Below are 24,188 nucleotides of genomic sequence, written 5' to 3'. Positions count from 1 at the left end.
AGCTTCCTTGTTATCGTGGTTGATTGAACTATAGTCGAGTTCCCATATCTCCACAATAATACTATAGTATCTATCTTTTTTTCAATTATTGTCTATTGCATCTATATGGACACTACTATTTTGGTTTGTGCTCTTTTGGTCTTGTGATGTCGTGTAAAATGTGTACCCATTTATCTCGTATCCTTGAAATGTTGATACTGAGATATATTGACCCCTAGCCAACCATGCTAGTTGCTCTTCAATCGTGTTATCACCCATCAGTCGTCCCCGCAACCAAGAGGCGAAAGTGTCAATGTGATAACATGTAATCTAGACCTCAGTCTTCCGCTGGTTTGAGCACCGTTCAATGGTCTTGTGCTCCTCCAAGTATGGAGCCACCAGGGATGATTGTTATAATGAGTGAAATCCTCACGAAATGGTCAAAAATCTGGAAACACCTCCTCTATTTCGCCATGAATGGATGAAGCTCGAGCTGAAGGAAATGGCTCAGGCAGGAGGAAGAAGACGTCTGATTTATAGGAGGGAAGTTAGTACCGGTTTAGGCTCCAACCCACGCCCACCCGGTACTAATGGGTGACCTTTAGTACCGGTTGGAACCGGTACTAAACGGGGTCACGGGGCTCCTGGGGAACTAGCCGTTAAACTCAGTACTAATGCTCTAAGGGCTAGAACCAATGCACAGTTTTCCAATAGTATTGGTCAAATGTACCGAAAACCACGGCTTATGATACTAGTCAGGCTACCGTGCAGGATCGTGCGAACTCAGACCTAAGCAGTATCGGGTAGATGATGGGCCTGTTCGCTTCAGCTTATAAGCCGGCTGAAAAGCTGAAATGGCTGATTTGTTGTGAGAGGAAAACACTGTTTAGTGGCTGATAAGCCAGCTGAATAAGCTGAAGCGAACAGGCCAGATACCGCTTTCCTCTCTCTCCCTTCTTCATTTCCTTGAATCATCAGCAGAAATTCCTAAGTGGCGGGTATATTAAACGTGCGTGATACTCAATCTAAGTGAATGCACAAAAATACTTGCTACGTTCACACATTTTGATAAGTTGATGCAATCATATCGGCGTTCATTGCCAATAATTGTATGCATCCATTTTTTTTTCTTTCTCAACAAAGTTTTATTTATTTGCATATTTGAAAATGTCAAGCCTCAATATCCTTGAAGAACCTGCAGCAAATTAAAGAAGCTAAAATAAGAAAATGGTATTCTGCATTCACAGATCCTCACAAAAGGCAGTAGGAAAACCAAACAAAAGAAAATTCAAATCACCTGCATGAAAAAGCATACCTGCTATATCTTCCCATTCATTTTCATATTGATGCATGTTTCTTCAAGTACTCCATTGCCACGGCAGCATGGAATGCAGCTCCAACGGGAAGCACATCCTCGTCAACCACAAAGTGAGGGGAGTGAGGTGGATGGACTGTTGTCATTGTGCTCTTATTGTGGCTTCCAATGTTGAAAAAGGCACCCGCCATTCTCTGAGCATAGAACCCAAAATCCTCGGAGCACATTACCGGGGAAGAAACCTTGACATTCTCTTCCCCAAGGAAGCTCTGAGCCACTGACTTAGCATGAGCATACATCACTTCATCATTGATCACAGCCGGATATGGTCTCATTTTGTCCTCCATGAAGTCCACAGTGGCAGTGCAATGATGTACCACTGACTGTCCTTCTACAATCTTAGATAGAAGCACTTATCAATTGTGTGAGTTGCAGGAACTATACAGTTCAGGTTCAACAGGACTTCACCTCTTCGATCCTCTTCTTGAGATATAATAAACCTTCATTTGTCATGCTCCTCAAGGTGCCACCAAAGGTCACTGACTCTGGAATAACATTGTAAGCTTCTCCTCCCTTCACAAAAGTGATAGATACCACCTGAAAGTTTCAACGGCAGGGAGGCACCTGTCTTTCAACATCTGTACACAATTCAAACACATTTGAAATTATTACTATAGGATTGTAAGCCGATAACTTACTGTACCCTGTAGCGGATCGATTTCCCGGGCGACAATTTGTTGAAGACTGAGGATGGCAGTAGATGCAGCAACAACAGGATCAATGGATTGATGGGGTCCTGCAGCATGTCCACCTTTTCCATTAACAGTTGCTAAGAATCGAGTTGCTGTTGCAGCAAAGGGTCCTGGCCTAGATGAAACGACACCTAAGGGAACGTCTGGGTTGACATGCAAGCCAAATATCGCTGACACATCATCAAGAGAGCCTTCTTGTAAGATGTAATAGGCCCCGCCATAACCCTCCTCTGCAGGCTGGAATACAAGCTTTATGGTACCCTAATGAACAAAAGAAGAATCGCACAGATCATATGAGCATCGAGTGCATAGATGATCTAGTTAAAACCACTGTACCGTCCCAGAAGCGAAGAAAGAAAATTAAACCTCGGAGAGATTAAGTGTCCCATTATTGAGATATGTGCCAACGCATACTGACATTTTCCTAGTAGTAAAGAACAGCCTGGGCAATGGTCTACAACAATTCAAAATTAACCATACATTTCGATAAACTAATACCTTGAAGTCATCCTTGCAATCTTGAAGCAGCTTAGCAGCTCCCAGGAGCATTGTTGTGTGTGCATCGTGCCCACAAGCATGCATTTTTCCATTTTCCTGGCTCTTGTATTCCCAATCTACCAATTCCTGCCAAAGGACAACAACATAGTAAATCAATCAAGCACATCTAAATTCTAAAGTAGTTCCCGCAAACAATCAAGCACATCTAAATTTTACAGTAGTTCCTGCAAACGTAATTAAAGAATATAAGTTTATTTTGTTGCCATAAAAAATATATTGAAAATACAGCACCAACTGGGACTACACATAAGCTATATTCGAGGATGCACTGCAAACTGTAACAATGGTGTAAGGATATTTTTTTTGTCTTCTTAGTTGACACTGACATTTTTATTTGGTACCGTGACAGTTGTGTTGCTCCTTTGCCAGATACTTTAATATGTTAATTTGTACCACTACAATTCGGATGGCAAGAATCCTTCAGATAATACAATCGCTTGTATGTCATCTGGGTTTTGTTATTATTCTATCTGATACATAATAGAAGAAATCTGAAGGACTCAACTCATTGATCCTTTTGGGAGCATGGTCAGTCTGGAAATCGTAATCGCTATGTGTTTGAGGAGGTCCTACCTAACCTGAACAGAGTTATGGCATCCATAAGAGAAGAGATACACCTTTGGAGTTTGGCCGGGGGCTCGTGGAATTTCCCGTCTCCTCGCTCTAGTGCTAATTAATGACTAGGTCTTTTCTCAGGTCAAGGTCAAGTTTATTTGTATGAAAAGGCGAATGTAGAGGGTGTGAGTGTGTGGTGTTGTACAGGTTTCTAAACCCTTTAATCTTCTTAATATATTTAATCTTCTTAATATAAATGATATGCAGCTCTCCTGCGTGTTTGAGGAAAAAAATGAACTAACTTATGATGTGTTGAGAGAATGTGCTAGATAGTTGAAACACAAAATAATAGTGAAACTAAATGGAATCCTCTAGGTAAAAAGTTTTCAGATGATTGCAAATTAAAAATTCTATTAATTTATTTCTTCTATCATCTTTGTCTCCGTGCTAACAAACCTCCAAACGCTATCTTATGCAACTTATTATTTAGCATGGTTCTAGTCTGTTAAATTACATCATCCCATAACTAACTTGCACTATTACTTATGAAATTCATCAAGTCGCTTGCTGCACTGCCCTTTTTTCGGAAGGATGGCAAGAGATTTGTTGTGAGTTTTATTAGAAGAAAGACAAAAAGAAAGAGAATACAACTGCTCTAGGTCCAACAACAAGACCGAGGCCGCTAGAGAGCTGGTGCCGTCACCCTAGAGCCACAAAGAAACTGCAGAAAAAGAAAAATAGAAAACAACCTGCAGAAAAAAGGAAAAAAAAACACCCCAAAAGCTCTCGGTGAGGACCTGGTACAGACTAAACGCCTTCCAATTTCGGTTACTATATTGTGAGAACTGGTACAGACTAAACGGCTTCCAATTTCGGTTACTATATTGTGAGAATGTGACATTGCATTGTTGTCGACTCCTAGATTAGAAAGACCCCACACAACGGTCCCAACTCCTTATGCTTGAAAGTTCTCCTGTTTCACGCCTTCCATATATGCTACAAAATTGGAAAAATCTGGGTCTTGTTCATGACCAATCGAAATTTCAGTTTGTTCATAAAAAATACACTTTTTTAATCCAAAATTTGAATGGAATTTCGCAATCAGTATTTTTGCTGGAAGCAGAAAAATCAGAAAATGGAATCCCAGCCCCTCGGTGAAAAATCCCTTGTGAAATTCACTGCTGTTTCTATTCGATAGCTATGATGAACAACATCGGCGAGCCTGTCTCAATCTGCATCTATCAAATCCTTTCACCAAGGTTGCCATTGATCAGCACCCTTGGGGATGCTGTCGACAGTATCACTGAAATTCAGTATCTCCACCACCTCTGCGTGCACAAAACCTAGAGCTCTCCCATCACATCTAGCAGGTAGGGACAATTAAAGGTGCGTTTGGTAGAGCTTCCCGAGCTGATTCTCTGCTGAATCTAGCAGGAGCTCTGCCAAATAGTTTGCCATAAAGAAGTGATTCACTGTTGATTTTGTGAATTGATTTGTCTAAAATGAACTAATAGGTTGGGAGCTGGAAAAAGTAGTTTCTCCTAATTATGTGAAGTGATTCTCTATCCTGATTTTAAGAGTTTATACTATAGAATCAAAGAAAATCACATTCAACCACAGAATCACTTCTCTCAAATAATTAGCTCCCATAAAGAATCAGAATCAGATGGAGATAAACACACCATAACTCTGCACTGCCAATTTCATGAAACTGACGCATCATTTTGCAAATTAATTGATTCGTACTCCCCAACCAAGGTTTAGTTTCAGAGATAAATTCAGAACCACGTGGAAGCACGCGAAAATTCTCCTGGGCATCACCAGATAATAGATCGTCTTAGCCATCCTAGCGCGCCGCCGTCACTATAGACTAGATCCTCCGCAGCCCGCCGGAATAGAAGTTCAGAACCGAGAAAACACAGACGGACCTGCAAGGGGAGCGCATCCATGTCGGCCCGGAGCGCGACGACGGGCGTGGCGGCGCCGCCGCCGCCAACGATGGTGGCCACGACGCCAGTCTGGGCGACGGGCCACCTGTACGGCACGCCGATCGCGTCGAGCTCGGAGCGGACGAGCTCGCTGGTGCGGTGCTCCTGGAAGGCCAGCTCGGGCCGCTGGTGGATGCGCCGCCGCACGCCGCGTAGCCACAGCGGCGAACCCCGGCGCGCGCGCGTACGCAAGGAGCTTCGCCGGCGAGGCAAGAGAAACGTGGAAGCTGAAGAGTAGTACGGGTAAGAGGAGGACGAGGAGGCTAGAGGCGGAGGCGGCTGCGGCGGCGGCGGCCATGGTCGAAGGAGATGAAGATGAGTCGATCGAAGGCGGCTTGGAGGAGTGGCAATGTATCATGCCATGCACGCGGACTGCGGAGTGATGTGGGAGACACCGACAGGTGGGGCCAGGGTGCGGGGGAACCGTGCGTGTGCTTGTTCTGTTCTGTAGACCTGGGACTTGGGCCGTGCCGGTCCGGTCCAGCTCGGCCCTCTCGTGCATCGTGCCTTGGACTTAGGACTTCTAAGAACAGGCACGTTAGGCACGTCGTGCCATGCTAGCATCGTATGACAAGTCTTTTATTAATCGTATGACAAGTCTTTTATTAGGTCCAAGCATGAACCATGGCACACCGACACAACTTCGTGCCGTGCCAGCCAAGCACGCTCCTCTCGATACATGTACTTATCTGGTGCTTATTTTGCTTGCACATACTTTGCTCTTAGGAAAAAAAATTCTAAAATTAATAGACGAAACAAATATTATTATATAGATGTTGTAGGTGGATGTTATGACTGTATGTAGCCATACGAGAATGCAACATTGTTATGTTATGAATGATCGTTATCATGATTAAGGTAGATTTTGTGATTTTCTTCATGGCAGTAGCTATGTTAGACTATATGACACATAGAACCAATGATATTAGGATGATATAGTCTATAAATATGCTAATAGGCTATTTTCGTACCGTGCCGGCCCAAGCACGGTCTAAAATACGTGCCATACCGTGCTACCCGTCATGCCGAGGTCCTAGATATGGCACGACCCTCGCGTTCGTGCCGTGCTTTGAGCCATGCTAAAATATCGTGCTTTAGGAAGCCCACAAATAGCACGGCTCAAGTCACAGCTCTACTGTTCTGTGCAGTCTGCCGGCAAACTTCCTACTGTAATCTTGGATTAATAATTTAATATCGATGTTAAAAGATTACTCAGTCCAATGTTCAGTGTCGAGCTTGGATTACTCATCTAATAAGAGTATACACAACCTACTCCAACGTATAGCGTTGGGCATAGACCTCCAAACCCAAACCCCCTCCTCACAAAAAAAAATTTGATTGCTGGCCGTTTTTCATGCTTTCTCACAAAGGTTCCCATCCGAATGCAGGTATGGAAAAAAAAAAGATAAAATATGAATGCATCACCGTTTCTATGCAGTGGGTGCCCTCTCCAAATGATAGAGGTAGACCCCCTTCATCCTCTCTTTCTTCTGGGGATGTCTACGATCCAGTCGAGTATTATTGGGCCAGCCCACACTCAGAATCTGCATCCATCCATCCATCTGATCCAGTGGCTCATGTCCATCCCCTACCTCATAACCCTACCTCCTCTGCCCATCGTCTTCCTCACGATGAAAGCAGGCAGGCACGTACAGGGGCACCGTGGTAACAAACGGACATTCCGACGCCCATAGCTCCCTCCACCGACGTTGGTGAGCAACGTCGACGAGCCCTCACCCTGGGACTGCCCCCAGCACCCCATTTTTCAACTCCTCCGACGAGCTTATTCATGGCTTGTCGCCCCCCGTCCTCCTTCCTCGTCTTCGACGGCTCCCGCCGCCGAATCCGACTCGCCGCCTACTTCTGCGCTAACTTGTTGTCGATGCTCGCCCCTGCCGCCTCCACGGACCATCCGGCTGTCCACCAGCCGCTTGCGGCCAGCGGCACCCGCGCCGCCTTGCCGCCCTGCCGGCTCGAACTGCCACCACCGCTCGCTACCTTGCCGCCCGGAGCTCCCTCTAGTTCGCTAGAGACAAGTACGCCCCTCCCCAAAACCCCGAACCCTAAATGCTCGTCAAAGCTTATCGGGCTTGCCGGAGCTAGGGAAGAAGGTGAGAGCCGGGGAAGAAAAAGTCGAGTGTAGGGAGCCAATAAAATACTCGAGCATACACTTGGTTTGGTTCCTCTTGCTTATTTTTAGCACCCGCCACATCGAATGTTTAGATACTAATTAGGAGCATTAAACTTAGACTATTTACAAAACCCATTACATAAGTGGAGGCTAAACAGCGAGACAAATCTATTAATCCTAATTAGTTCATGATTTGACAATGTATTGCTATAGTAAACATTTGCTAATGATGGATTAATTAGGTTTAATAGATTCGTCTCGCCGTTTAGCCTCCACTTATGTAATGGGTTTTATAAATAGTCTACATTTAATACTCCTAATTAGTATCTAAACATTCGATGTGATACGTGCTAAAAATAAGCAAAGGGAACCGAACACCCCCATAGTTTAGCTTTCCCCATTCTTCTTCTTTCCCCCCTTTTTCTCCTCATCTTCCTCCTTTTGACTCTGATGGAGCCACTTTAGATCCACCCTGTCCCCTCTCCTCCCTGCCCCATAAAGTAGAAGCAACTCTCACGGGCCAAGAAGTCCAAGAAAGCTTGGTATACACGACCAAGGAGATGAAAGGGGTGTTTGGATACTAGGTACTAAACTTTAGCAGTGTCACATCAGATGTTCGGATGCTAATTAGAAGGACTAAACATGAGCTAATTACAAAACTAATTGCAGAACCCATGTGCTAATTCACGAGACGAATCTATTAAGTCTAATTAATCCATCATTAGCAAATGGTTACTGTAGCACCACATTGTCAAATCATGGACTAATTAGGCTTAATAGATTCGTCTCGCGAATTAGACTCCATCTGTGTAATTAGTTTTGTAATTAGTCTATATTTAATACTCCTAATTAGTATCAAATATTCGATGTGACAGGTGCTAAACTTTAGCACGGGGTATCAAACATCCCTGAAGGGCATCGACAAAGTGTCGACCCACCAGCATGATTTTAAAGGCATCACAGAATAGCCGTCCCATGAAACGAATTCCTAAGCATTTCAGCATGGAACGGAGAAGTGATTTATTTATTTAATTACAACTTCACCCTAAGATATATTAGGAATGTAGCGATGAGGACGAAACCTCCCTCCTCCTCTTCTTCTTGTTTTTTTTAATAAAGGAAAGGAGAAGGATTTGACTCGCGTCATTCAAACCACTGCTTTGGGCTTGGGCCTTTGGTTCGGATAGCCACGGAAGCCCATTTGCGCCGCTGTCCCGCTGACTTCCGTCCGGTGGTTCGCCGCCAGCATCTTCTTCCCAAGAACCCGTCTTGGTCTCCTCTCCTCTACCGGCAGTCCACGCGCTCCCTTCCCCCTTCTCGCCCCTCCCTCGCACGGTGCTCCTCCTCCGCCACAGCCGCCTCCTACCGGCCTCGCCCTGCAGCTCTCCTAGCAGCATCTGCAGCCGCCCCCGCTCCTCGCGCGGTGTCGCGCCAGCCCAGACCGCCGGAGATCCGGGCCTTTCTTGGTAAGCGCACCCTCCCCCTCCCCTTGTTTTTGTTCTCGGCAAGTCCAATCTGTCTCCTCCATCCTCGTCCTCTTCCAGTTCTTGATTCCTTACCGCGTTCGTGCTGTGGCATAGCTGCTTCGTGCGTGACGAGGAGGTTGTGTTCGGAATTGGGGATCGGTTGGTGCGGGGATGAATACGAGGCCGGTGGTGCTCGTCCTCCTCCTGCTCGTGCTCATCATCACGTCGCAGTTCGAGTGGAAGCAGCAGATCGGGGACGCCGCCAACGCCGACCCCGCCGCCGCGCGCCGCCGCCAGCAGCTGCTCGCCAGGGAGGACGCCGTCAAGGAAAAGGTTGGTGTCGAATCTACCTGACTTCCTTTTTTGTTGTTCCGTGGGCATACCCTGCTTCGTGTGCTGTGCAAGATAGGTGTGCATTCGTAATTGGAGCAGCTGTCGTGCCTATTCCCCCATTTCCTCTTCCGAAGAAATCTTGTGGCAATGATATCTGAACCAAATTTAGGTACACATTGAAATTGGAGTCGCCATTAATTGAGAATTAGTCAAATTGTACACGCATTCAATTGATTTCGGTCTTAGTGGTTGATGGGATATTGAAGGTCTGTGTCATTTAGATAGTAGTAATGTCTTAAACAACAAGCTGATTTCTGTTTCTCAGTCGGGGAATGCCTTGTTAGTATACCCCATTACATGTTGCAAAACTAAAAGCATAGAATGGTCCTTCACCAGACCTCTGGCTTGCTATCACCTATCAAATTTACAGCTTGAAGGAGATGCGGTTTGCTTGCTTACAGCATATCTGCATATGTCATGAGCCATATATGTGCTGTAACGAGCAAGCCTAATTCTGGTGTAATTTGCAAGCAGACTTTCTAGTTAATAACAGCCCTTACTGTTACATCAATGAAATCAAGGGAGCGATGATTCCCTACATTTAATACACAACTGTATTTTTCACTACCAAGTTACCAAATAAGGTAACTGTCCTAAAATAGTACTAGCTAATCGAGTATGATACTTTTGGCCTGTTTTCAGTTGCAACTAGCTGGTAAAGAACCCTAGGAGTTTGTAAGGACGGATTTAATTATATTGGTTAGTTCAGCAAAAACAGCAGAGATAAAGGAAGTGTCATGCACTTTGTGCAAAGATGGGAAATGCTGGTGTGTGCAAAGCGTCACAAGAACATGGATTACCAAATGAGATCTAGCTTGCTGTGTTATGCCTTATGCATGTTTGGTAATAACAAAACCTTTAGGGTCATGCCTGAGTGGATCTGGAACAGAATAGCAATCAATTATTGTATGTTTTGGCTTCAGTGTAGGGCTAAAGTTAATCCTTTGAACAAATGAGAAGTCTTAACATGTTATTGCAAAATCAATTCAGGCAGCTGTTTCCAGTTACTGCTGTATTTAGGCAGTTTGACTGCTACTCCATGTCATCAATTATGTTATCCAGAGTTTTGTAGAGCAGCATGTGCACTTATCATGGTTTGTGACTCTCCCTCAGAACCGATCCAAAAATATGAAAGGGTAAAAATCACGGATGCAGTACATATTTGGTTCATGTGCCAGGTGGAATGGGGGGATGACACTTATAGAAACTAGAAACATGTCAATATGTACTATGGGAAAAAGACAAGCAGTGTTGATTTATATTGCGCAAATATTATGTGTAATAAGCATATGAGCATTTTTGTTAACTCTTTTCTTTGATTTTCTTTTTAACTTTTGCAAAATGCATTTATTGTAACGTGGCCTACTTATATGATCTTCGAGAAATTTTTCAAAGTTCACAACCGTGCATTTGGAGAAAATAGATCTGCTTTTTCTGTGAATCATGCACATTAACCAGCACCCAAATTATCATCAATACTTGTACAGACGCCTTAACTTAGCTTGTCACTTTGGAGTTTATCCTTTATTCCTCGGGCAAAATATGTAGCGGTAACTGGTAATCATGTTATGGGTAGAATGGTTTGTGGAGTTCAATTGTTAAGATTCAGATAAGTGAAATGTCTAATATCCTGAACTGTGCCAAAAAAAAGTCACTGTGATGATGTATTTGGGTTTGGTCGCCTTTGGTTTCCTTATTACAATAGGCATATTGAATTGATTTAGGTCTCCCATTGGTGAGATTTTCAGGGTCCACTGAGTAAATGAGAATTCTGATTCTGGTATTACAATGAAGCAACAGGTTGCCAAATCGAAATAGTGTTTGTGTATTTGCTAGCATGTCTTTCTTTGGAGCTAACAAATAAAATCCATGCATTTGAATGATCTTCACCAATGAAGGTCATGGTACATTCATGACTAACAATTATATACAGAGAATTGGTTGCTCACTTAGTTACTTCTAGTTGATAATCCTCCTTGAAAACATGTATTGTTTATTCTGAATATGTGCTGCTAAAATTAGAAACAATTGCTCTTCAGTTAAATTCATAATTTTAAGTTGCTGAACCAGATCAAAGCTATCATAATCTTGAATCTGAGTCAGATCGGAGGGCAAATCCACTAAGGTTTTAAGATTCTGCCAAACTAAGCAGGATGCCTTAAGAGTCAGATTGATCTTGGCTAGTAAAGTCATAAAATTGTACTATTCTATAGTAGAATCAAGTCTGAAAATCACGTGCTAGGCATCCTATTTGTTAGAGTATATTAGGCAACTCCGGACATAGTTAGTTTAGGATTGATTGTAATCCCGAGATAACCTTCCTTATCTCTAGGAGAGGCTACTCGCCCTCCAAGCCATGTACTCCTATATAATCAGCCCAAGGGGCTCAAGCAATACATCCCACGCAATATACACAATCTTACATGGTATCACGAGTCTAGGTTCTAACCCTAGGCCTCCGGCTTCCGCTGCCCTTGTGCCACCCCGGGGAGATCGATCTCCATCGGGGGCAGCGCCCTCGTAGGATGCGCGGCCGATCCATCTGATTTGCCGTGCCGTCATGGTCAACCAGCAGCAGAGGGACCTACCTCTCCCATTGCTGCCAGGATCCGCCGCAAGCGCCGCCGTCTTTGCTGCCCTTGTCGTGTGTCTGGCCTTGCGCCCCCATCTACTCCTCCAGCGCTGCCACCACCGCTGCCCTTGAGCACGATCTTGCTGCACTTGAGCGCGGGTGCGCGGCTGCGGAGAACCGTGGGGGCGTCGAGCCGACCGCCGTGCAACTGGGGGCGTTCGACGGCTGCGCAACGCCCCTCCCTTGCCGATCCAGCCACGCCGCGTGCGGCCGCTATTGGAGCCGCCAGGACTGTGGCCCAGCCACGCCGTCTGATGTCATCGTCGCTGGGTTGTGGTGCCTTGCCTGGCCCGCTCCACCCGCGCCCTCCATTGCGCTGCTCCTCCGCCTCATTGGCGTGTTACCACGCCGTAGGGGCTTCGCCCTATCTCGCTGCCCCCCAGCTGCTCGCCGCGGGACACCTCCCGATCCGCAAGTGGGCAACACCGCTCCCCCTCACCGCCGGTGCCCTGTTGCTGGGTCCTCCTGACCTTAGTGTGGGCCTCGCATCAGTCGAGGGTGGGCGGGTGCGCCGCCATGGAGTCTGGAAGGGCAGAATAGCCGGTTCCTCCTCTCCCTGATTTCTATTCCCCTTTGTCCATGTTGACTGGGGAAGAGATAAGGGAGGGGACAGGGCACTGCTAGGGGCACCCGAGATTGTACCCCAAGGTTCGTCTTGCTGCTGCTGTTTTTCTTTTTCCCGATCAGAGATCGGGTTGCGTCGTCCTGCCGTTCGTCATCGCTTCATCCTCGACACTCCCGAGGACGAGGTTGTCGTTGCGCCCTTTAGGCTGCAGCGGCAACGCTCGTGGTCAAGCCATCATCGCCGGTGTCGTTGCCCTTCCAGGCGGTGGCGCCACCTATGCTGCTGGTCCTCGTCACGCTGGCTCTCGGTCTGAGTTCGCGCCTATTGCCGCACGCTCATGGACACCGCCACCGATGTTGCTGAAGGAAGATGCATTTGTGCTCTTTAGTTGCACCATCTGCCATCGCAGTCGGCTCATCACCCTGAACCTGTGGCAAGAAGCTGCTGATTTTGTGTATTCGGGTGCCTTCGCTGACGCTTCGAACCCACGCCCTTCTCCACGGCTTCGACTACGTCCACCTCAACCTCGGCTACTTCGGCACTAAGGGGCTACCATCTGCTTGACAAGCCTCTTCGGCTCCCATTCCAGCCACAACATCTGCGACGCATCGACGGTTGCGACTGCGGGAGGATGTCCTCTCCTCGGCTTATTCTCCAGTCTCATCGTCTGCGCGCTCCCGTTGTGACTGCGGGGGGATGTTAGAGTATATTAGGCAACTTCGAATATGGTTAGTTTAGGATTGATTGTAATCCCGAGATAACCTTCCTTATCTTTAGGAGAGGCTACTTGCCCTCCAAGCTATGTACTCCTATATAATCAGCCCAAGGGGCTCAAGCAATACATCCACGCATTATATACAATCTTACACTATTTAGTTGCCATGGAGTAACTTATTGATGAAGAACTTCCATTTTGGTAGCAAAATTTTGATATGAAAAGATTTAACCATGTTAGGCCTTGTTATATAGAAATCAATCCTTTGTCCACCTCTTGGTCCTATATTTGCTTCTTGAGGGCATTATTTGCTGAGCATCATATCTAGAGATCCTGTTCTTTTCCTCATCTATGTTTTATGTGCCATCTGCAGATAATACTATCTCAAGAGAAAAATATCCAACAACTTAATCAGCTTATTGAGAGCCTTCAGCGCCAGCTACTACATTGCCGTGGTAGCAATAATACCGTTCATACAACCACCATTCCCGCCACTGGAGTAGGTGAAGTTGAGGAACATGAAACCATTGATGATGAGAACAGATGATCATCTTGGCAAATGGTTCTTCGATTCTAGTACAGCAGCCAACGAACCAGAGGTTAACCTGCACCTCGCTCTTACGGAATGCCGTCTAATGGAGGATTGAATCATACTCTGATTCCCTGTATTGTATACTTGCAACGACCAACTAGCGGGTTGTCACCCGTGTAAAGCCTGTAGAGAGTTGTAATTTGTAATGTGCTGTAGGCCATGGTTACTAATTGAATTGGAAAGTTACCTGACCATTCTTTGTTCCGATGATGGATGATTCTGCCCCAACAGGCTAAATATATTTGTGTCATTTTTTTTGTTTTCTACCCATGAACTCATCAGGTGAAATATTCTGTCAATATTCACTGTATTGTCGCCTCAATGTGCTTGTTTTTAAGATTCATGAACTCCACTTTGGCAGTCTGGTGCTTATATCGTGTATAGAGTAGCATGCCTACCACTAATGCATGTGATGATAAGTTACAGGGAGGCTGATTGACTTCCACTTGCAGTAGGCAGTTGATCTTTCATTCTTTTTGGTTCAGATAATGAAGTTCCATTTATCTTTTAGAGATCGAATGTTCTACTTTTGGAGTCCTGGAGGGAATATGCTGTGCATTTTTACTATGTACTGTGGTGGTAGTGTATTTGTGATTGACATTGTTGTCTTACATTTACCTGTCAGTTTTACTATATGCAGTCGTTTAATTAAGGAACATGGACGAATTTGTGGTGCAATGATAAGGGTAGGGGGCTTGAGCCCCACCCGTCCCACCGCTAGATCCGCCCTAGTTGTGTGTTTCATCTGATTCGCCAATCCAAAGGCACAGCTGGCAGAGCATCTATACCACAGATGTAGGTGAAGGAACGATTGTAAAGGCAGAACAAAATGAAGCAGATAGCAAAACAGCACGAGACGGAATTGGAAACAATCGAACAAGAGATCCGGACATAGCATCTTGAACTCCGAAATGCACAGTACATATCCAAAAATAAAAGAAAGAAATTGGACTCTGGCACGAGTTACGAGGGGGTTAAATTGATCCTTACATTTTCCAATCCACAAAACTTTTAGAACACGGGCTGTTAGCGTAAAAGAGATGTTTGTAAAAAATTATGAGCTGAAACGTTAGGAAATCGAGCAGGCCTACTTTCGGTGCAGTACAAGAAGAGAAGCTTAGGTGGGCCTGGGGCAGGGAATAAGAAGGATAGGATGGCCCGAGGAAAAGAATGACTGGGTGGGCTGGCTGGGAAAAGAAAATGGACATAGTTCATGTTCATCTCATACTTTTTTTTTATGGGCTGACTCCATTTCTCATATTTGTACTAGTTGTATCCTCTGATGCATACGAGGAATGAGGTTGGATGGATCAGTTAACCCATCCCATTCTCAAGCGCCCGGAGGCCGGCACTGTTCTGCTGCGAATTCATATACAGTACAGCTGATGTGTTTGATCAATCTTCCTCAAATCCTCCTCCTGATTGGCCAATCGAATGCGCAAGCAGGCATCTCCCTCCTTCCTGCCTGCTGCCTGCTGCAAGTGGTTCTCGTCCCTTTCCACGCTTTATTCGCAATTCCTTTGGCTTTTTTTTTCCTGGACAAGTGATTCGCGGTTCCTGTCCCAGCTTGCAAGTAAACGAAGCAAAGAACTTTCCGCCGGTCCCGGAACCCAGGCTGGCTCGCCGCCGTCAACACCGCCGCCGGCGGTGAGCTAGCTGTGAGCACAGCTCGTCATCTATCACCAGCTCCGGCTTCTGTTCATCGCCGCCATAGCAGAGTGCGAAATCAATGTGATGCCTCAACTGAGAAAAATATAATCGTCCGCAAATTTCGGATGGAACATGTTCGAACAAACATAAAAAAAAGATGGATATATATGTATACAATACAAGACCGAGTTCAAACAATTCCCTTTCCGGGACAATTGCAGACATAAAAAAAAATCCCAAAGCAATATCAAAAGGAACCAAATCATTCCATCGCCACCCAACACACAACACACACACACACGCCCACAGTCCACACAAAACGGACTCGATCTAGCAGTTCTTCTCCGGCGGCGCGAGCTTGCACTTGACCCTCTGGAACACGACGGCGGCGGAGGCGGCCGTCCCGGGCGGCGCGAGCTGCAGCTTGAGCGGGCACGACGCCTCGACCTTGCACTTGGTGTAGCGCGCGGTGTACCGGACCTCCCCGGCGACCGCCACCTCCACCTGGAAGACCCCCGTCGCGTTCTCCTTCCGGAACTCGGCCTCGCCGGCGTTCCCGAGGGTCGCGACGAACCTCGTCGCCCCCGCGGCGAGGTGGTACACCCGGGTCTTCCCGGCGGGGTGCTTCTCGCCCTTCCCGGCGAGCTCGAACCGGTCGAAAACCTGGTCGTCGAACTTGTAGAACGCCTCCAGCGGCTTGGTGTTCTTGAGGTTCATCGCCCAGTTCGGGTTGCGGATCACCAGGGTCAGGGTGAGGTTGTAGGCCAGCGACGTCGCCGGCGAGGCCGTCGTCGACAGCTCGAAGCGCGTCAGCGAGGCCTCGTCGACGGAGACGGAGACGCGGCGGACGAAGCCGAACGCGGCGAGGAGCACGGCGAAGAGGACGACACCGGCCACGATGCCGAGGCAGGCCAGGCAGTACTTCCACTCGTCCCACTTGTAGCAGCACTCGGCCCAGCAGTCGTCGAGCTTCCCCATCGCCGGCGATGTCCTTCTGGGATTCGGGTGATGATGACTGAGGAGGGAGAGGGAGGAAGGGAGCTGCCTGCTGGGTCTTTGTTGGACGCGCGCGTTGACTTGACGAAGGAGGCGTCAAGGCAGGGGGTGAATGCCAGTGCCATTTATAAACGTAGCAAAAAATACCAGTTCGGCTGAACTTATAAGCCGGCTGAAAAGATGAAACGGCTGATTTATTGTGAGAGAAAAATACTGTTTGGTGGCCGATAAGCCGGCTGAAGAGGCTGGATGTCTTGTGTAGGACTGCGAGAGATGTCGCATCAACCAAACAGCGAGAAATGCATTCGTGGCGAAAATTCACTAGCATTTCAAACGCGTTTAAATTTTGAGGCGTTTGAATCCAAGACGAACCACTCAATGGTTTTGAGGCGTGGTGATGACAGAAATTGCATTGTGGCGCGTGTTACTGTACAACTTTGTTGTAAAAGAAAATGAAGATGCTACGCACACTCGAGTACTAGTGACATGAATGTTAAAAGCTGCATATTGGCATTATGTTATCCTAAAAAATGTTGGTTTGTGGTAATATGCTTTTAGCAAGATGTGGTGCTGAAGATCCCTTTGACCGTCACACGCATAGATGCAGCAAACTACCATCACTCCCGAGCCCCAGCGCCTTGCGCTCGCGAAGATGCCAAGCAGAACGAGCCCGTCCTAGTTGCCCCCCGAATCAAACTCCATAAAAATTTGTGATGGATTTACACCTACCACTTCGGAACCAAACACATGCTTAGCTTTTCCCCTATCTTGACCACTTCCCAAGGGTATTTTATTGGTGTTAGCTAAGAGTTTCTTAGTCTACTTAAAACATTTCCCAAGGGTTATTTCCTAATGGACTGACATGCTAGTATTCAGCAAATCGTCTGAATGGCCTCATGAATCCAATGGACGTTTCCGGCCGGACCCAGGAATGGGCAGAAGCGATAGGCAAACAACTCACAAATCAATGAGGGTGGATCCGCCAGCTAGCAGTTCTTGTCGGGCTTGGCGAGCTTGCACTTGACCTTCTGGAACACGACGGCGGGCGTCCCGGGCGGCGCGAGCTGCAGCTTGAGCGGGCACGTCGCGGCCAGCTTGCACTTGGTGAAGTGCGCCTGGTACCTCACCTCGCCGGCGACCGCCACCTCCACCTCGAACAGCCCCGTGGCGTTCTCCTTCCCGAACTCGGCGACGCCGGCGTTCCCGAGCGCCACGTACGCGCCGCCGGCGCCGGAGTCGAGGTGGTACACCCGGGTCTTCCCCGCCGGGTGCACGTCCCCCTCGTCGGCGAGCCTGACGCGGTCGAACCGCTGCCCGTCGAAGCTGTAGCCGGCCTCCATCGGCTTGGTGCTCTTGACGGCCATGGCCCAGTTCCGGTTGCGGACGGTGAGCGTGAGCGAGAGGTTGTAGGCGAGCGCGGTGGCGGGGGTGGTGAGGAGCGCGAACCTGGTCAGCGAGGCGGACTCGACGGCGACCTCCGGTTGGCGGATGAAGCCGTAGGCGGCGAGGAGCACGGCGAGGAGGGCCACGGCGCCGAGGATGAGGAAGCAGACGCAGCAACCGAAGATGGTCTCGCGCGCGTCGTACGAGACGCAGGGGCAGCAGCGGTCGCAGAAGGAGTCGTAGCAGCCGCCGCAGCAGCAGCAGCCGTCGTCGAGGCAGCACATGGCGGCCGGAGCAAATCTTGGGCTCGGATGGAGGAGGGGGGGAGGAGATCCGCCGCGCGGATTGGGTGGGGGAAGTGGAGCCTGGTTTGGTAATCAGACTGTGAGCCTGTGACTGAAGTCTGTCCTCTGGTTCTGCCTCGGCTCCTCTGTCCTCAGTCACTGGAATTGCAATTTGTGATGCTTAACAAGTGTCACTCGCAGTTCGAGTTTGCCGTGTGTCAGTTGTCACTTGAGTTGGAGATTACTGCAAGCTGCTTCATTGCAATTGTCTACATTCTACTACTTAACTGTGTTGTGAGAACCACTCCAGTGTGTACATACTTTGGCCATTTCCTTATGTTTGCACTGATGTTGAGCCGTGACAGACTGGGTTACCTTAGTCAATTTTGTTTAAAATATGCTTCGATTACGCTTGTTCAAGTAGCAACATTCCGTGCAATAGTTTAAATTCTCGTACAATAGTTTAATAAATTCCTAAAAGTGTCTAATTTTTACAAACATCAACGGTCCTAAATTAAGGAACACGAGCTTAATCGATTATGCATGTGCACGTTGGTGGTGGCTAAACTGGCTATACAATAGAATTAAGTAGGTGCGCATTTAATTTGGAAGGGAAACTCAAACTACATATGACAAATAGGGTGGTTTATCTAGTTTTCCTTTAGAACATCCACACAGCTGTAAGCATGCCAACACTAACTTTTAAAATTACGAGATTTCAACCGAAATTAACTGAATATTAGCAGAGGATGTGGAATGAAGATATTAGCAGAGGATAAGCGTGGCCATGGTTACTCGTCTTGTCTCTTGTGTACCGGTGTTGTTGACTTGACTCCACGCATGCATGCATTGTGGTACACTGGTTACTGGTAGTACCAGACAATGGTCAATGGGGAAGGCTAAAAGGAAATAGCAGTCAACTGAAGGTCTTGCAATCCTTTAAAAAAAAACACCAAGTTCGAGCTCGGCGCGCTCCGCCCGCTGAAGCCGGGCAGCTGGCGCCTCTCAAGCCGCCGTGGCCTTCGCTCGAGGTGGTCACATGCACGCCCGCGACAAGTCGAACTTGGCTGCATGCTAGTGACGGGTTTGATTCGGAATGTCCACATGACTGTCTCTTTTTTTTTTACTGGTGCCGTGTCCTAACTCCCCGTTACAATAATACTCCATCCGTCCCAAATTATTACAATAACACTCCATCCGTCCTAAATTATTATTCGTTTTCGCTTTTCTAATTACATAACTTTCTATGTCATAATAAAAATTATGTATCAAACACTGGTATAGAAACGACCTTCTAGCTACTTATGTCTCGATCGTCTTTAGACCCAGCACAAAAGAGGCATTAGTCCCGGTTCTAAATTTCGTGGTCCCTCAATGCCCTTTTAATCCCAGTTGAAACCAACAACCAGGATTACATCCTCTCTTTTTTTATTCCTCTGATGGACTCCCTCTCCGCACAAGCCTTATCTCATCGCCACCCCACCAGCCTCACTCCCCCCACCGCTACCTTATCCTTTCCCAACCCACCACCAGCCTCTCTCTCCCTCTACCGCTTCCTCTCCTCCCTCCACTGGCTGCCGTCGCCCCCCTGGTCGCTGGCCATCGGCGCGCGGGGCATCCTTGGCCCGACCCCTGGTCGCCAGTCGTGGGCATGCGGGGCCTCCCTGGGCAGCCCCTGGCCACTGGCCGCTGGCGCTTGAGTCCTCCTCGGCTGGCCCCCTGGCCGCCTCCCGCCGGCCATGCGGACGCGTAGGTTGTCCCTGCCGCCGGCCCCATGGCCACTGGCCGTCGGTGCGCGGGCATCCCCGGCCGGCCACGCGGGCGCGCGGGGCATCCTTGGCTAGGCCCTTGGCCGCCGGACGCGGGCGCGCGGGTCTCCCCGGCCTGGCCTCTGGCCGCTGGCGCGTGGGGCATCCCCGGCCCAGCCCTTGGCCGCTGGCCACCAGCGCCTGGGGCCTCCCCGGCTGGCCCCGTGGCCGCCGGCTGCCAATGACGTGGGCGCGCAGGCCCTTCCCAGTCGGGCCCCAAGGCGCTGGCTGTCATTGGCCACGCGGGGGCGTGTGCGGGGGAGCTTGTGGATAGGAAAAGACAGTGAATGTTTCGTTTGTGAGTGGTGTGCATGATTTGTTTGTGAATGATTCATTCATGATTGTGCTGATGAATCCTCCGCATGTTGTGAATCAAATAAAACTTATATGTTTGTGAATTAGATCTTGTGCGAATTGATTGGTTGTGTTCTTACTTCTGTAATGGTCATATGAGATGAGCATGTTCTTCCTTCGATATTAATTGTTTCTCGCTCTTCATTTGATTATCTCTACTGTGGAGTTGGAGCTTAAGGAGGTGGTACGGTGGTCAAGGCGGAGCTGCTGGGGTAGCGGCGTGAGCAGCAGGACGGGGGTGCCCTACTTTTTATTTTATTTTATTGAACCTTTTTAGTCTCGGTTTGTAGTACTAACTAGGACTAAAGGAGGTATTTACTCCCGGGTGAAATACCTATCCGGGACTAAAGAGGGGGACTTTTAGTCTCGAAAGATTAATCTGGTTGGATTTTCGAGACCTATATATCTCTTTAACTAGGACTAATGCTCACTTTTCCACCAGTGAAAAAAGTTAAAACGTATAGTAATTTGGGACGGAGGAGTAGTTTTGAGTTTACAGTCTTATAAATCCATTTCCTACAGCAACAGCAGCATGCTGATAACCATAATCCATATGAAATAGAGCAAAGTTACGGTGACTTTCTAGGCGACATGAGCGGTGTCAGTCACTCAGATGCATGGTCTCGAATGCTAATGACACTGGACGATAACAAAGCCTGAACAAATGGAAATTTAACTACGGTAAGCAACGATTCTATTTACCTCTTCTAATATAATGCTTCGCCATGTGCATGGGTACCCCCAACCATAGTTTACTGTTTACTGGCTTCCCCTGAAAATGCATAGCCTTTAGGCTTGCCTTTAAACACTCACATCGTCACCTTCTAGGTTGCAACCTAGTACGGCCTCCTCTCCTACTCCAAGATCCAATCATCCAAACCAAGAACACCCAGGCACCCAGCCGCCAGCGCGCCGACGACAGGTGGCGATGGGGAAGAAGTGCTGCATCGCCAGCTGGACCGCGGCCGTCATCGCGGCCGGCATCATCGCCGTCCTCGTGGCCGCCTACGGCGTCCTCCGGCACGTGGACATCGCCGTCGAGGAGGCGTCGCTGACAAGGTTCGCCCTGGCGGAGACGACGACGACCTCCTCCCCGGCGGCGGCGGCGGCGGCGGTGCTCGCGTACAACCTCTCGCTGACGCTCGCCGTCCGCAACCCGAACTGGGCCATCACCGTCAAGAACAGGAAGAAGCTCGAGGCGGCGTGCACCTTCGACGGCCAGCCGTTCGACCGCGTGCTGCTCGCCGGCAAGGGCGACAAGCAGGGGCCCAGGAAGACGAGGGTGTACCACCTCGCCGTGAGCTCGAACGGCGCCGCCGTCCCGGCGCTGGGAAACGCCGGCGCCGCCGAGTTCAGGAAGCAGAACGCAACGGGGTTCTTCGAGGTGGAGGTGAAGGTCACCGGCAAGTTCAGCTACACGGGGCGCCTCACCAAGTGCGACCTGGACGCGACCTGCCCGCTCAAGCTGCAGCTCGCGCCGCCGGGGACGAAGGCCGTCGTGTTCCAGAAGGTCAAGTGCAAGCTCGCCAAGCCCAAGAAGTACTGCTAAATTTGCTGAATTGCATCAACTTCGTTCTTTGTTGCTCTTCGCGTTTGCTTGCTCGTATCTATGCCATGCTTGGTAGCCTTGGTGCTGATTATTCATCTTGATCGATTTGAGATGTTTATGTGTAATGCGTTTCCCGCCGCTACAAGATGCATGTGAATGGAAATTTTGATTTTTGTATGTAATTCGGAGGAGGCGAAGGAATTGCAGAACATTTTCGTAGCCGAACTGTTGGTAGAAGAATCTAGTACGACCAGCCATGGATCGAAGGGATTACAGTAGGACAGAGGACACCTTCAACAAGACACAATAATGGCGCAGGGACCTGCTTCTTCATCGGGGAAAAAACAAGATAAATGGGATACGTAGGTTCACTGTAAGGATAACGTCCTTTCCATGTGCTTGGATGCTTTGACACTATGGTTAAAATGCGACCGGACTCCTCTGTAGTTGCATCTGCAGCAGCTGTGTCACTAACGCGTGGGCTCGGACAGGAGCGAAGGTCTAGTCAAATTAGGAGGTGCTAATGCACCCACAAAAATTTGCAAAAACAGTTGTTAGGTCCAAATTTTCACAATATATATATATGCACCTCCTACAACTCAACTTTATGCACCCACAAAGCAAGCACACCCCCCTCAATTTGCTCTAGCTTCACCACTGAGTTTGGACCCACACGTCAGTGACTCAACTGCCACTTCAGAGGATACCTGTCCGTCAAAATGGCAGCATAGGACATACAGTAACAGTACATGATACTACAAGGTAAGGCTTGGCCGTGTGCTGGTTCTCGGTCTATTCATTCATTCATGTCGTGAACAAGTTGAAACATAGCATTTCCTCCAGTCTCATTATCTGCCCAACAAGCCAAAGATGGCTGTTGTTGGGTTGGGTCCCGGTCCAACTGATTATGTGAAGTGCTATGCCCTAGAGCATGCTTTTCGTCGGTCATCACTCATCAGATGGCTTCAACATTATCGCTTCCCTAAGCCGCTACGCGTCACACAAAACACTGTACCGTGCCTAGCATCACATTACCGTGAGATGCAGTGCTGATCAGTAACAAAAACCTTTCACATTGGTTGAAAGGCTTGAAATAGACTGGTTTGGTAGTAACGTTAAGTTCAGAGCTCTACCAGCTCATGCACTTTGCTAACAACAACCACAACTAGCAGAGCCCCAGCCCCTCCCCCCCCCCCGCCGGTGACCACCCCGGTCCCGGCGTCCACCTCGTCCCGCCGATGACCACCCTGGTCCCGGCGTCCACCTCATCCCGCCAGTGACCACTCCGGTGTCCTCGCTCGCCCCGGCATCCACACCCTCCTTCCTGCCTACCCGCGAAGTTTCTAGTTCGGGAGTTCGCACCTTGGCTGATCACAGCTCCCTTGGAGTATTCTTCCAGACAAGAGTGCAGGAGGAAGGCACCTTCACAGACAACAATGGATGAGGTTCTTCCCTAAAAGCATCCTACCTCTCCTTGCGCTTGCCTTTTGCTCTTGATCTCAGCGATGGATCATACAAAATTCAATTTTCGACTGGGAGAAGCTTTCAGTCGGATGGTTTACCCAGGTTACCCTGGACGAAACAATAGCAGGAAATGGTTTTCACCTGCTGGTTGTTTTTAGTAGAAACAGATTTCGATTATCTGCAGAAGCAGTCAACACCTGTTTAAATTCTGTACTGGGAGGAAGAAAGGAATCATTCATGGCGGAAAAGTTGGAGGAGCAAATTTTCAGATTCAAGGTTTCATCAAAAGAGGTGGGATTCCTAATAGTTAATCAAGGCCTGGTGATCTGTGATCTTTTCAAGCTTTCCTTCTTCCTCCTGAATAATGAAGGGTTCGCCAAGGCTTTCAAATTTGCGAAGCAAGATTCTGGACCCTCATATTCTTGGCAATCTGCTAGCAAAAAGAAATCCACTTTGTTGTCCCATGTACAACACTCTTCTTCTCATTTTCTATCTGGGGCCAATTTAACTCCGCTGGGTTTTAGAAGTCTTGAACCCAGGAATATTTTCACTAGGCCGAAACACTTTGTTTCATACGCTGATATTGTTAGGAATCACCCCAAACACCTTTCCTGGGAAAAAAGGGTTTTTTGCATAATAGAGAGAGCTCCTCTGGTAGACTTTCTTCCTATCCGGTTCAAACAAAAAAGACTTATCTTGAACCAAGGAAATCTGTCTTCCAAAGAATTCAGAACTTGCCGAGGCAGTTGGTTTTCGAAAGATTACAAATCCCCAGAAAGACTGCGCCCAGATCTGAATCTTGGCATTGGAACAGGAGCAAGAGATAGAAAATCTCTGAACTAAGATACCCCAGATACCCCAGGGCAAACATCCTGAGACATGACTATGCTTTGACGGAAAAAGACCAGCTCCCAACTGCCAACCACTCAAGGAGGATCTCACCGAATTGGCCGACTTGTTGGCACTGCAATCAAGCAAGACATAGCTTCCAAACCTGCCCTAGAAGGTTAAGTCTTCAAAAGTTTACGACAGCCTTTACTTCGATGCCTGCCAGTAACT

General features: G+C 48.1%; 4 protein-coding genes and 1 pseudogene across 4 annotated transcripts; 2 read left to right on the top strand and 3 right to left on the bottom strand.

Annotated features, from left to right (window-relative positions):
- Nucleotides 1–1,317: 1,317 nt before the first annotated feature.
- LOC117844064 (IAA-amino acid hydrolase ILR1-like 9) lies at nt 1,318–5,757 on the bottom strand (annotated as a pseudogene).
- Nucleotides 5,758–8,500: 2,743 nt separating this feature from the next.
- On the top strand, nt 8,501–13,963 carry LOC117844553 (uncharacterized). Its single transcript, XM_034725256.2, has 3 exons — nt 8,501–8,744; nt 8,859–9,077; nt 13,423–13,963. The coding sequence occupies exons 2-3, from the start codon at nt 8,916–8,918 to the stop codon at nt 13,594–13,596; spliced, it is 336 nt and encodes a 111-aa protein (XP_034581147.1). The 5' UTR covers nt 8,501–8,744; nt 8,859–8,915; the 3' UTR covers nt 13,597–13,963.
- A 1,470-nt stretch (nt 13,964–15,433) lies between these two features.
- LOC117844552 (uncharacterized) lies at nt 15,434–17,278 on the bottom strand. The gene has a single exon (XM_034725254.2). It carries the CDS (start codon nt 16,267–16,269, stop codon nt 15,622–15,624), a length of 648 nt encoding a protein of 215 aa, XP_034581145.1. The 5' UTR covers nt 16,270–17,278; the 3' UTR covers nt 15,434–15,621.
- On the bottom strand, nt 16,322–18,253 carry LOC117844551 (uncharacterized). The gene is made up of 2 exons (XM_034725253.2): nt 17,249–18,253; nt 16,322–16,459 (listed from the first exon to the last, which is right to left on the bottom strand). The coding sequence occupies exon 1, from the start codon at nt 17,952–17,954 to the stop codon at nt 17,274–17,276; it is 681 nt and encodes a 226-aa protein (XP_034581144.1). The 5' UTR covers nt 17,955–18,253; the 3' UTR covers nt 16,322–16,459; nt 17,249–17,273.
- A 2,657-nt stretch (nt 18,254–20,910) lies between these two features.
- LOC117845488 (uncharacterized) lies at nt 20,911–21,847 on the top strand. The gene has a single exon (XM_034726545.2). It carries the CDS (start codon nt 21,045–21,047, stop codon nt 21,663–21,665), a length of 621 nt encoding a protein of 206 aa, XP_034582436.1. The 5' UTR covers nt 20,911–21,044; the 3' UTR covers nt 21,666–21,847.
- The last annotated feature ends 2,341 nt before the right edge of the window (nt 21,848–24,188 follow it).

The sequence above is a fragment of the Setaria viridis genome, chromosome 2 (assembly GCF_005286985.2).
Source record: "Setaria viridis chromosome 2, Setaria_viridis_v4.0, whole genome shotgun sequence".
In the NCBI taxonomy this organism is placed as follows: Eukaryota; Viridiplantae; Streptophyta; class Magnoliopsida; order Poales; family Poaceae; genus Setaria; species Setaria viridis.
This window is presented reverse-complemented; position numbering and strand designations above follow the sequence as displayed.

Bases quoted from the DNA above. Each gene is read 5' to 3' on its own strand.
- LOC117845488 (XM_034726545.2), top strand. From the start codon at position 21,045: ATGGGGAAGAAGTGCTGCATCGCCAGCTGGACCGCGGCCGTCATCGCG.
- LOC117844551 (XM_034725253.2), bottom strand. From the start codon at position 17,954: ATGTGCTGCCTCGACGACGGCTGCTGCTGCTGCGGCGGCTGCTACGAC.
- LOC117844553 (XM_034725256.2), top strand. From the start codon at position 8,916: ATGAATACGAGGCCGGTGGTGCTCGTCCTCCTCCTGCTCGTGCTCATC. The intron at 9,078-13,422 runs GTTGGTGTCGAA...TGCCATCTGCAG, and splicing joins AGGACGCCGTCAAGGAAAAG to ATAATACTATCTCAAGAGAA.
- LOC117844552 (XM_034725254.2), bottom strand. From the start codon at position 16,269: ATGGGGAAGCTCGACGACTGCTGGGCCGAGTGCTGCTACAAGTGGGAC.